Source organism: Leuciscus leuciscus (genome assembly GCF_965113295.1).
Source record: "Leuciscus leuciscus genome assembly, chromosome: 20".
Classification (NCBI taxonomy): Eukaryota; Metazoa; Chordata; class Actinopteri; order Cypriniformes; family Leuciscidae; genus Leuciscus; species Leuciscus leuciscus.
In genome coordinates, this window is record NC_138744.1 from 6767753 (window position 1) to 6781351 (window position 13599).

Here is a 13599-nt window from a genome sequence, read left to right on the forward strand (position 1 = left end):
TTCTGCACCACCAATAATAACACCATAACCATTTGCAAAATGTAAAAAATGCCCCTTTTAGACATGTTTGTTTATAGTTATCACTGAATTGTGATCTGTGTGAAAAGTTTTGAAGTTCAAAGTCAAGTCACACAGTTATTGTTCTCCTGAACGTTCATTGTTGATGTCCAAGTACTCAGATATTCACTTAATTATTGTTTTGTATTTTTTTTAGTGGAATAAAAATAAATATTGAATAATTGTTTATTTTATCATATTAAATAGTGTTTGTTTATTTATTTGGTTATTTATCCATTCTTCTGTTTTCCATACATAATTAGAAAATGTGAAAAAAGTATAAAGAATCTATGTGAGACTAGACATTTTTTCTTTTTCTCATTAAATGAGATTAATCATTTGCACACATTTTTAATAATTTTGCTTTTAAATTGTAGGGCATTGTCATAGGCACTGGAGAAAATTCTGAATTTGGTGAAGTTTTTAAGATGATGCAAGCAGAGGAGGTAATCAAGCATAAACCAGAGAGATTGATGCTCTAAAAAACACATTTGCTTCATATTTAAATGTTTTCTTTCTTTCTTTTTGCTTTTTAAACAGGCTCCTAAAACCCCATTACAGAAAAGCATGGATTTGCTGGGAAAACAGCTCTCCCTTTATTCCTTTGGGATAATCGGTAGACATCTTGTTAAGATTGTCCAATTAACATTCATTGCACTTTCATGAGCTAGTGATACATAACATCTCATTAAATATGCAAACCCTAATTTCTGTTCTGTCATACCTGCCTTCGCTCTCTGTGATGGCACTAATATATTTCCATTTTCAGGGGTGATCATGATGGTCGGATGGCTTCAGGGGAAGAATATTCTAGACATGTTCACCATAGGCGTCAGGTATGTCCTTAATTAGCCTGGAAGCATGTGACTTGATGTGTAGTGCAGGTTTCAGTCTTTTAAGTATTGCATCATTGCTCTGCTCTTCTCTTCAGCCTGGCCGTGGCAGCTATCCCAGAAGGCCTCCCCATCGTGGTGACGGTGACTTTGGCCCTGGGAGTGATGAGGATGGTGAAGAAACGAGCGATCATTAAAAAATTGCCCATAGTGGAGACTCTGGGTATGCTCTACATTGTGACGTAAACCAGTGGTTTTGGTTCATGACCCAGATTTTGCTTTGGACATCATGTGGTGACCCAGTAGATTACCAAAATTGTTTATCATGAAAAAAGTTTTAATGGTTTCTCTCTCAAAGCACGTTGTAGTCGGCAGTTATTCATGCCCACATTCGGAGTCTGAGGGCATGACACGCAAACCTACTTTGGCTAGAATTAATCAAGTCGCAATGAATTTTTTGCAAAATACCATTGAATTTATTTAGCAAGTTGTTTTTCATGCTATCTGCAAAGGGTTGGGAATGTTCACAAAACACTGATCAATTGAATTAAAGGACACGCTGTAAATGATCTGTATTCTATTGTCAATGGAACTCTCATCTAATGTTCTGACAAAGTCCTTGTGTCAGGAAATTCCTTCCTGTTGACCAGCTCACAGGAGAACAAAAAAGTCACTTTGGTGGTTTCTCCCCTCTGTGGCCTTACATAATCATCAGTCATGAGAATCAGTCAGCCCACAGAGTCAAATGACCAGCCACACTCACACTGAACATGCATTAATATAATGCGGAGTAAACACATTCAATCAGACCAAAATGCTCTTGTTGGGTGTCAGTAACATTTTACCATTTTCAATCATGTGATGAACTTAATGGCTTTTTACTAATAATGAAACAACGCTTTTGCTTAGTAGCACTTAAAGATGTGCTATATTGTGGACATAGTCAGGACCAGGATTGTTTGGTGCGGCATGCAGAGTAGTTTATCTCTAAAACTATATTTGATTGTAAGTTTGGGCTGAACTAATCGCAGATGGTAAAACAGGAATACTTAGTGTCTTGGTATAGAAAACTTATTGGATTGACCAATCACAATACAGGACTGGAACTGTTTTATAAACATTTTATAAAATATATTTCATTATTTGACATCATTATTTCTTTTTTAATAAAACAAAAAATATTTAATCTATTTATAACTCAAATATTATTAGAGCCATTTCCCAATTGTAAAACTGTTACCACTTAAAGGCCATACATTTAAATTTTATCATAGGGGTGTTGTCACTCCACACAGTTTGTGTTAATATGTGAAAATATCATTGTGTAGGTGTCTTGGACAAGTATTTTTAATACTGGGTCTCATTTGCATTTTCTCTTGCACTGATTTCATGGAAATCAGAATATCTTTGTTGTCTGTATTAAACTGAGAAACCTCCCTCTCCTCTCCAGGCTGCTGTAATGTGATCTGCTCCGATAAGACAGGCACTCTCACTAAAAATGAGATGACAGTTACTCACCTGTTCAGCTCGGATGGACAGCATGCTGAGGTAAGAGCCTTGAAACTTTCAGGAGGGTAAAATTACACTACATGACCAAAGAATGTGGACACCCAAACACTTAAAGCCATATGTGATTGCTGGGCACTTAATTTTAATTGGTAGTTAAACCGTCCTCTTAGCTCCCATTTTAGGAAGATTTTCCACCCCTCATTGGAAAAATAAATGCAGCGATTTGCTCTCAAAACTGATGATGTCTGTTACCAAAGTGGCTGGCTGGCCACACAAGGATAGGTTCAATTTGAAAGAATGACTAGTGAAAGTCTTAGGAACATCAGTTAGAATGAGTCTTTACACTACAGTTCAAAAGTTTAACTTAAATTAATACTTTTAATCTGCAAACACACATTGAATTTATCAAAGGTGACAGTAAATATGTTTGTAATATTACAAAAGATTTCTGTTTCAAAAATGTTTTTCTTTTGAACTTTCAATTAATGAAATTTATCAGAGTGTCCACAAAATTAAGCAGCACTAGTGTTTTCAAAATGTATAATTGGAAATCTTTCTTGAGCATTAAATCGTTACATCAGAATGATCTCTGAAGGATCATGTGACTTTGAAGACTTCAGTAATGGGTGCTGAAAATTATTTAATGACAATAAATTACTATCTAAAATATATTAACAGAAAACAACTTTTTAAAATTGTAATAATAATTCACAATGTTACTGCTTTTGCTGTATTTTTGATCAAATAATTGTAGCCTTGGTGAGCATAAGAGACTTCTTTCAAAAACATTACAAAAATCTTACCAACTCCAAACTTTGAACCGGTCAAAATTTGTTATTGTTGTGCCTTGCTCTGTTAGGTCTCGTTTGTCCTAAAGCCATTACCACATTAGAAATATGCAATCTGAAGTGTTAATGCTGCAGTGTTTCATCAGCCCTATGGATCTGAAGAGAAGCCTCTGGTTTTCTCTCCCAGGAACAGAAGCAGTGTCTCAGATGCCTGATGGCATCAGTGTAAAGTCCTGAATTCATTGCTGTGCTATCGGCGTGCTCTAATAAATCTTCAAAGCACTCGGCTGAGGAGTAGATTGAGTCTCTCACTATTTAAACTTACTAGGTCGCTTCTCCCAGGTCTATTACATCATGCTTTTTTATTTCACATCCCTCTGGGCTTCAAACAGAGCACTGTCAAAAAGACTGCTAAAAGTCATCCATCGTCTGTGTTCGAGCTTTGTGTGACAGTGCATTTGCGTGTATGTTAAAGTTTAAAGTCTTTCCTCAAAATATAATAACTTCCTTGGAAAGAATGATTCATGATTCCTTCAGTTTATTTAAAAAAATAAAGTCTTATATCTCTATAAATCTTAATTCGACATAGTCCCATCCTACTTTTTTTTTCTTGTTTCACTTATAAATGCCATACTATTTAAGTTAAATAGGTTGTGAATGTTGTTTCATGTTAACTTTAAGGTGTTGAGATGTTTCTTAACTGATTTAGCTTCTTTTACAGGTCACCGGCGTCGGGTACAATAATTCTGGCGAGGTATTGCTGGATGGTGAGGTGGTGCATGGTTTCTCCAACACCTCCATCAGCAAGATCGTGGAGGTGAGGTTAAGAAGTAAATATTATGAAAAGCAGAGCTTTTTGGATACTATAAATGTGACACATTTCGTTTGGTGTCTGAAATCCTGTAGGCTGGCTGTGTGTGCAATGATGCCTTGATCAGGAGCAACACCCTAATGGGCCGCCCTACCGAAGGCGCCCTCATCGCCCTGGCTATGAAGGTACAGTATGTTGCGTCCTGCGTGATATTCTGATAATTATTGTTCTTTTGTGATATCACATGCAACTACATCATAACTAAACCCGAATAGTATGGTTGGACATGCCTGTGTTGGCTCTTCCCACCTGTTAAAACATGAGGCAGCCTGTGGCAATAATGCCTGCGTGGTACTGTCTGTCACCTCGTGTCACCTTATTTTGGCAAACAGAGTGTTTGAATAAGCTCACTCATGCTAATTAAGATGAGCAGACACGCTTTCACACCCCATAGAACAGTTTGCTGTGGCAACAGCATCTCCCTTGAGGGTCCCGGTTGTTAACGTCTGGTACATTAATAATATTGTTTTCACCACAGGGACATTTACTTGGGGTTTAAACTGAGAGAATTGTGATTCAAATACAAGGTTAAAAATAACTAGATTTTTACATTTTTCTTGTCTTCACAAAACTCAAAGCCACAGTTTTAGGGTGTTCTAGGTCAGGCCCTTAACTATAAGAATTGCACAGGGGCCAGTGTGAAAGAGTTTCAGACTTTTCACTTGCTGTATTGGGCACTACAATGCTTCATTTTTATGTTTGTTGAGGCATCCTTGCTTCAGTTTTCCACATGAGCGGCAAAGACCTTGTCTCGTATTATATGACCTTGCCTTTCTTTTATATTCTGATTTTGTATCTATCCGCTCTGTTTTATCAGAGTTTTTCATGGAACCGGATCTGATCAGTCTCTTTGAGATTAGATTGGATTTTCTATATCTTCCTTTAAGGATTAAAGTGAGCTGAGTATGTAACCACATGTCCATTTATTTTCTGTTGTTTATAGATGGGTTTGGAGGGACTGCAGCAGGAGTTTGTGCGGTTGGAAGAGATTCCCTTCTCCTCAGAGCAGAAGTGGATGGCAGTCCGCGTCGTCCATCGCACTCAGCAAGTAAGCTGTGCCACATGACATAAAGCACTTTGTAAACTTAGAGTAGATGGTGGAAGGTAATTGGAGCTGATATTCCTTGGCAATATCACAATAGTGCATGTTGAAATTTACATTCACTTTGCTGATCCTATTGATTTACTTAACAAACATGTCTTAAAATGGATGGACAGCGCCCAAATGTGTTTCCACTTGGCTAGCTATTTATTATTACTCTCAGGCTGAGACTGAGTGCTCTTAAAGTACTCTCTGGAAATCTTAAGATCCAATCTGTGTGGCCAGCTTCATGCAGTTTATGGAAGTCAGGATGCACAACTGTTTATCAGTCCGCCGTGTGTTTAGGTACCAGGCTGCTGCATAAGAACAACTATTTGTTAGATTCACTGCTTTGTTTTCTGTGTTATGCCTTGGAAATAATCTGTACCATAGACTTTATGACTTTATGTGCTCATATTCATTTGGCCCGCCATAAGGAATAAGTCCCGTCTTCTATATAAAAGAGCCAATTGACGATAGGTTAAGTCGTCACAGCACCTCAGCTGCCGTTAGAAGCTCCGGTTGCTGTTCTGAGATGCTTGCTTAAGACAGCACATGTGTATTGGCTGGTCTAGCCTAAAAAATAAGCTTTTTTAACGCTATTTGAGCATAAGAAACACCATTTATGAGACAGTTGTCAGATTTCATTGGTGATTTAAAATATAAAAATTTAATCGTAAGCTTGGTGAACAGCTTTGGAGAATTTGATGTTTCCTCCTTTAAAACATATAGGATTCTTGCATGACTGAAAAAGCTGCCCGAGAGGTGTTTATAAGATGGCCACCGAGTGAAATGACTTGCCTTAAAGGGAATTCTGGTCAAAAGTCTGGTTATACGAAACTAATTATATCTTTCCTCGCATCTGATTTAAATAACAGGATAAGCCTGCCATGTTCTTTGTGAAGGGCGCCTATGAGCAGATCATCCGCTTCTGTACTTCCTACAACAGTAAAGGCGTCAATCTGCCTCTAACTCACCAGCAGAGAGAACTCTACCAGCAGCAGAAGAGCTATATGGGCACTGCGGGTCTCAGAGGTACAGCACTTGTTACACTAGTACCGTTTGAAAGTTTAACATCAGTAAGATTTTTTTTTTTTTTTTTTTAAAGAAATGAATACATTTATTCTTTAAGGATGCTTTAAACTTCAGTCACAGCTTATATGATTCTTAAGAGCATTCCTGAAATGTTCAGCTCCTTTGGTTTTCCGAACTGTGACTTAATGTCAAACAGCTTTCCTGCCATTATCAAATCACACATAACTTCGAAATGACGCGCATGTTCTTTGTGTCAACTCTTATAGTGTCTCCTTAGTTGCTCCCTGGTAAGGCTTTTTTCCATCTTACAGCTGGCCTGCTTATCATTTGGCTTGTTTAGATAAGATTGAGTTGTCTCAGAGGATGCAGAAGAAGTGCTTTCACTTATTGACATTCCTCTCTATTAGCTTCCTTTAATTAAAGACATTTCATGGAGGACACAGTAATAATATTGAGATCAAGCAGGTTTTGGCAGAAGCTGATGCTCTTCATCTGTCCTCTGGCAGTGCTGGCGTTTGCTTCTGGATCTGAGATGGGCGCTCTTACCTTCCTGGGGCTAGTGGGCATCATCGACCCTCCCAGAGCTGGAGTGAAAGAGGCTGTGGTGACTCTCATCAGCTCTGGAGTGGCAGTGAAGATGATCACAGGGGATTCTAAAGAGACTGCAGTGTCAATTGGTATGACATTCAACCATGTTATTCCTATTCTGTCTCAGCGGTGTCTCTCTACATCTTCAACAATTATAACATCAAAATATAGCTACCAAATTAGATATTTTTTCAGACTTTTGACAATACTCTCTCTCTCTCTCTCTCTCTCTCTCTCTCTCTCTCTATATATATATATATATATATATATATATATATATATATATATATTTATGAGTAGACTTAGAATGTTTAAAGAGATAGTTCACCCAAAAATTAAAATTCTTTCATTAATTACTAAACCCTCATGTTGTTCCAAACCCATTAAGACTTTTGTTCAACTTCAGAACACAAATGTAGATCTAATGAAATCTGAGAGCTTTCTGTCCCTCCATTTACAGCTATGCAACTACCACTTTGACTCTTCAAAAAGATCATAAAGAGATTGTAAAAGTAATCCATATGAATTGAGTGATTTAGTCCAAATTTTCTGAAGAGACTCGATCGCTTTATATGATGAACAGATTAAATTGAGGCTTTTATTCTGTCTATGGAGGGACAGAAAACTCTCAGATTTCATAAAAAATATCTTCATTTGTGTTCCGAAGATAAACTAAAGTCTTACGGGTTTAGAATGACATGAGGGTGAATAATTAATGACAGAATTTCCATTTTTGGGTGAAGTAACCCTTTAATGTCAGAACTAAAAAGTAAAAAAAAGTATACTCTTTTGCTGTAAATGAACACAAGGAAGAATATTTAATCATTTTATAGACACAGCAATGTAGCGACAAACAATTAAATTGAAACATTAATATATTATTAGTATAAACAATGTTTACTAAACCATTTGAATACATTACAAATGCCATTTTTGGTAATAATGTTGTTGAATCACAGTTTTGCATCAATTCATGAAAGAAGTGATTCTTGGAAATTGATTTTGTACTTACTAACTCTAACTCTAATGCCTTTGTTTTTGAGTTTGAAGTCACAAGTTTGAATCAAGTGTAAAATAAAAGATGCCTTTATAGATTTTAACTTTTTAGTTCTGACATTAAACATTCTGAATATGCTTATTTTTAAATAAATATATGCACAATATGTATTTTTGTTATTATACACACACACGCACGCACACACACACACAGACACACGCACACGTATATTGTCATTCTTATGAGTAGCAAGACTAGGAAGAACGAATTTAAGTAGACTTAATGGCCAAGTAGAAAGCATTTCAAATAGTTAATTTTGCAGCATCAGCAAAGCCATCGTGAATATATCATGAATATTCAATATGACACTCTACTCGCATACATTTATTCTATTGCCTTTCTCCACCACAGCAAGTCGACTGGGTCTCTATACCAAAGGTTCTCAATCTCTGTCTGGAGATGAAGTCGACCAGATGGACATCCAGCATCTCTCTCAGATAGTGTCCAGGGTATGAACATGCCTTTACACACTCCAAGCTTCCTCTCAGCACTACGATCCAAAAGATCCACAGCTGAGTTTTGGATGGGTTTCAAATCCACAAGTGTTGAACAGTCTTGAGCATTGTACATTAGCTGATACAAATAAGAGCAGCCTTTTGGTCTTTTCCATTCCACTGCGCTACTTTTCTATTTTGTTTCAATGTAAACACGTGCTAGACGGATGAGCGTTTTAAAAATTTGCCGCTCAAGTTAAAAGTTAAAACACTGACATGCTGTCTCACGTTTTTAACAGCAAAAACGGGTTCTGTGTGAACCGGCCCTAAGAAGCAGCATGAAATGAATGTGTTACCTGTCTCCACAGATAGCGGTATTCTACAGAGCCAGCCCTAGACACAAGTTAAAGATAGTCAAGGTGAGTGCACCAAACAGATTGTTTGTGATTGTACTCCGCATATGGCCATGTTTATTAACCTGTTTTTCTGGCTTCAGTCCTTACAGAACATCGGTGCAGTTGTGGCTATGACGGGAGACGGTGTTAATGACGCGGTGGCTCTGAAGGCAGCAGACATCGGTGTGGCTATGGGTCAGACCGGCACTGATGTCTGCAAAGAGGCAGCAGACATGATCCTCGTAGACGACGACTTTCAAACTATCTTGTGAGCATACGGTTTCTTTTTTTTCTTTTTTTGTGGCTTTATCAGAATTTTGCGGACTGTTGATGTGACATCTGATGCGTTTACACATGTCCTCAAGCCTTTGTTTCTCACTCTAGGTCTGCCATTGAAGAAGGGAAAGGGATTTACAACAACATTAAGAACTTTGTGCGCTTTCAGCTGAGCACGTGAGTTGGCATATTTATATAATATAAATAAAACCATTTTTAATGTAATTTATCCCTATGATGGAAAAGCTGAATTTTCAGCATCATTACTCCAGTTTCAGGCATGAAAACTCCTCACCTTTCGGCGAAATTCGCCGTTTTAAAACCAAAATGGGTCACCTACGTGATTTGTGCAGATCCGATGAGAAAATGTTTATGGGTTGGGAGGAGGGGGGGGGTCGTGGTCGTGGCCAGCATTTACCCGCTATATCTCTATAGTTACCATAAACTTAGCAGCTTTAAAAAACCTAAATGATGATTTTAAAAAATCATCATTCCTAATGCCGAAACCTGACAGCCAATCCGAGTCAGAGTAGGGCAGAATTGTTTTCAAAGTCTTTAACACCGCGAGTCTGATGACACACTGCCGAACAAAGAACCGCATGTCGGAAAGCAAGCCTGAGGTAAGTTAGCTTACAATGTTAACTGTCCTGTCAGATACAGACAGCGATGTTGCCAATGTCATTATTTTGACATAGAAGAGGGCGGGATAATATCGCGAGTGGGCGCGGGCGCCGTGAGCGCTGAGCGAGCAGGAACAAGTAACAGTTAGTGAGTTGTCGTCGAAAAAGATGGATAACGCAAAAAAGCTGTCGGGGGCTAAAAATAGAAAAAGAAAGAGGGGAAAGGAGATGGCATGTCAACTGATGCGACAGCAGCTAAATAAGTGGATGGTGAAAGGCTACAGGTAGGATTTTGTTTTGTGTCACACACGTCCAGGCATGTAGTCTAATGCCATCGGGACTACCGGGAGATTCCCGGTGGGCCGACGTGCTTTTTGGGCCGATACATCTCATACTTTTTTGTTTCGTTTTTTGTCTTACCGGCCCATAAAACTCGTACATCGGCAGCCCATTCGTTTTGTTTTGCTTAATTGGCGGTGCTGGGTTAGTGCGTAATTAGTGTGTAATGCATTGGTCAATAAAAAGTCAGCGTTAGTTTTTTTTTCTGACACCCCATGAAACACGTAGATCAGCGGCCCATTGGTTATTTTCTTGATTGACACTGGGCTAGCCCAATCACACCTTTAATGTGAAGTATAGAAATATACTCTTTCAAGTATAGAAATTAGTACAAAACTAATTATGAAAGTTTCCTTTATTTTTCAGTGCATTTGTTTTACAATATATGGCTATTACTATCATGGGATTAATAATTATAACTATTATTATGTAGGCCTAGTAGTAATGTAGACAGACACTGTAACTAAAATAATTTTTCTTTGTTTAATTTTCACCAGATTGATGAATTTAACATTAAAAAGCACTATATATATATATATATATGTTGATTGGATTGGATTTTTTGCTGCCGCATCCTTCTCACCTTTTTTACCCCTGACCTGTTTTCATGCCTGCAGTTTTCAGAAGCTAGGTTTCCATCCAAACGTGAAGCAAATCTTTTCAAAGTTTGCAAAAAAAAGAAAAAACAACAACTGCGAATTAGGTGCGTTTCCATTTAGTAATTCGAGCGGATGACGGTGGTATTGGTAACCTAGTTACCAACTATTCAAAAACCACCTCAAGTGAGCGTACAAACTTTTTTGTGAATTAAGGGATTTTTCCATTTGCTGTTTCCATCACGTGTTCCTGATGCGATATTTCAAAATGCACATAAAAATGGAATGGAAACATTGCTAGTGTCACATGATCCTCCAGAAATCATTCTATTATGCTGATTTGATCGTCCAAAAACCTTTTTTCTTATTAATAATGTTGAAAACACTTGTGTTTCTTAATAGAATTATTTTGTAACAAATGCATCCTTGATGCACAGAATTATTCATTTCTTTTTTATATTATACTATTTATATGTGATTATATAAACATTTAATTGTATATATTAGATATTATATATTTTTGTATTCATTTTACATTTATTACATATATATATATATATATATATAATATATATATATATATATATATATATATACACACACACACACACACACACACACACACACACACACACATATATATAGACAAGAAAACAATTATTGTATGGTATAAGTAAATGTAAAATTAATCTTTTATTTTATTTAAAATATAATATTTGAGACGAGCCAGGTTATGAATAATGATAAAATAATCTCTGAATCTTTGTGCTCACTTTCTTTAGGAGCATTGCTGCCCTTACCCTCATCTCCCTGGCAACACTTATGAATTTCCCCAACCCTCTGAATGCCATGCAAATCCTCTGGATCAACATCATCATGGACGGGCCGCCAGCCCAGAGGTAATAAATTGATTACAAACAGATTTATCACCACCATCGGTCAGGAAAACTCTTTTTGGTGCAAGAATATTGATAGTCTGAATAAGAATGAATTCTAAATCTTTTTCTAGTTTGGGAGTGGAGCCTGTTGATCGGGACGTGATCAGGAAACCCCCGAGGAACGTCCGAGACAGCATCATCACACGCAGTCTGATAGTGAAAATCCTTGTGTCGTCCTTCATCATCGTTTGCGGCACTCTGTTTGTGTTCTGGAGAGAGGTAGGCAGTATTCAGCTGATGAAGGCCTCCCTGCACATTATTTGTGTTCTGCTTTGTTTTTCATTTGTTTTCCATTTATATTCAAAACGAGGCATTAGGTAAATGACTAAACGATTTGTTAACACTGTGACTTGTTTGTTAGAGGAATCATGCAGTGCTTTTTCTATATTACCTTTGTGGTGTTTTTTTAGCCTGTCTACTTGAGAATTAATTTGGAGCCTTGGTACAGGAGTGCAATTACCTTTCCTAGCCTTTAATTGGTTAGCAACACTTTAAACAAGAGCTGTAAAATGATTGAGTACTGTTTTTTCTCTGGGTAAGTAGCATTGAAACGGCTTTGGAAAATGAAGTACATTAAATCTGATGAAATAATTGTCTCCAGAACAATGCTAAAAGCTTTTCAAGGAACCACAAAAGCATGTCCTTGATTTTTATTTTATTTTTCTCCCACCACTTCCCTTCAAGTCTAATAAATATTTTTGTTTTTAGCTCCGTGACAACGAGATCACCCCACGGGACACCACCATGACGTTTACCTGTTTTGTGTTCTTCGATATGTTCAACGCTCTCAGTTCTCGATCACAGGTATAAGCAACATCAAAAATCGATAAAATGCACAAGCATGTTTCTGGTTTACTTTCTCATGGGATGTATTAAGAATGTGTGTTGAGCAGAATCCTAAACACTGCCACCTGCTGTAGGGAATATGAGTCATGTTGTTCAAAAAGTTCAAAATGGCAATGTGCGTTTTGGTGTCTTTAAGGCCTGGATTTTATGCCAGTACATCATTAGAGGTCTCTCTTCACTGTTTTTGTCATCCTGCAGACACGGATGGTGCACGAGATGGGCTTATGCAGTAACAGGATGTTCTGCTATGCTGTGCTGGGCTCCATCATGGGCCAACTCCTGGTCATATACTTCCCTCCACTACAGAAGGTCTTTCAAACAGAGAGTCTCAGCATTTTAGGTATGCAAACATAACAATACAGGAAACCATAGTACACCACATTTTTCTTATCACACGCAGTGGAGTCCAAAAACAATATGTAAAATACAGAAGAAATCGATTCTGTGCTATTTCTACTTCTCTAATAAGTAAATATGTGACATTGATCATGCAAACTCTGTCAAATGTTCTTAGCTTCCATTGAATTTCAAGATGCTCATTGGAACATTCTCGAATCATCCTAGAACTTTTTGTTCTTTTAGTATTATTTATACGCTATTATAAGTATATATTAGTATTTTGAATTAACTTTAATTTTTATGTTTTCATTTTAGTTTAAGTTTTAGTCATTTTGTTGTGATTGTCCATTTTTAGTTGTTTTGTCATTTTTATTAGTTAATTTCTATTTATCTTTATTTTTATTTCAGTTTAAAAAAACGTTGTACTTCAGCTTAAACTTGGTTTTAGTGGTAAATAGCCCTGTCCTAGAGAACATGATTATCATGTTTACATTAATGATTGCAGCATTAAAAAATCCACAAGTTTAATACAAAGGGCCAGATTTACTAAACAGGGCAGAATGGAAAGTTCTGCATGTGATCTACTAACGACGTGAAAATTAAAGAACGCAGACGCAGCCGGATAATTTCCATAATGACCAACGCAATCTATCAAGAGCAGCGCAGATTAGCCTCTGTTTTTTTTTGGCCAGTAAATAATGGTGCAAACACTAGTAAATTGACTAGCGGAAACCTTAATCAATCACCTGACGTGATTCAGTTATACTTTCCTCCCATAAATTTAGCATCTGAAAGGGAAATTCCTACAAATGCATATGCAATAAAGTCAGCCACAAAAATAATGTCCATGCCTTTTCAGCACTATCAGCGCTTTTCACTGCATGTCTTTATTAAATCCTGACTGTAGTTTTTGAATGCCAAAAGAGGGTTTGCCCTGGCGCAAGCTGTTATTAAATCTGGCCCCAAATATTAATTCTCTCAAAATGTTAATTTTCAT

At 37.2% G+C, this 13599-nt stretch overlaps 1 protein-coding gene across 2 annotated transcripts in view; it reads left to right on the top strand.

Moving 5' to 3' along the window:
- Positions 1 to 13599, top strand: part of atp2c1 (ATPase secretory pathway Ca2+ transporting 1) — a 35963-nt gene that overhangs the window by 20527 nt on the left and 1837 nt on the right. For both annotated transcript variants that reach the window (XM_082148960.1, XM_082148959.1), the window contains exons 9-26: positions 435 to 503; positions 598 to 673; positions 827 to 893; positions 989 to 1113; positions 2341 to 2438; positions 3909 to 4004; positions 4094 to 4183; positions 5002 to 5106; positions 6018 to 6174; positions 6681 to 6851; positions 8171 to 8268; positions 8622 to 8672; positions 8750 to 8916; positions 9033 to 9101; positions 11262 to 11378; positions 11489 to 11636; positions 12126 to 12221; positions 12462 to 12603. In XM_082148960.1, coding sequence (XP_082005086.1) covers positions 435 to 503; positions 598 to 673; positions 827 to 893; positions 989 to 1113; positions 2341 to 2438; positions 3909 to 4004; positions 4094 to 4183; positions 5002 to 5106; positions 6018 to 6174; positions 6681 to 6851; positions 8171 to 8268; positions 8622 to 8672; positions 8750 to 8916; positions 9033 to 9101; positions 11262 to 11378; positions 11489 to 11636; positions 12126 to 12221; positions 12462 to 12603 — 1942 coding nt within the window. The remainder of the gene's footprint in view (positions 1 to 434; positions 504 to 597; positions 674 to 826; positions 894 to 988; positions 1114 to 2340; positions 2439 to 3908; positions 4005 to 4093; positions 4184 to 5001; positions 5107 to 6017; positions 6175 to 6680; positions 6852 to 8170; positions 8269 to 8621; positions 8673 to 8749; positions 8917 to 9032; positions 9102 to 11261; positions 11379 to 11488; positions 11637 to 12125; positions 12222 to 12461; positions 12604 to 13599) is intronic.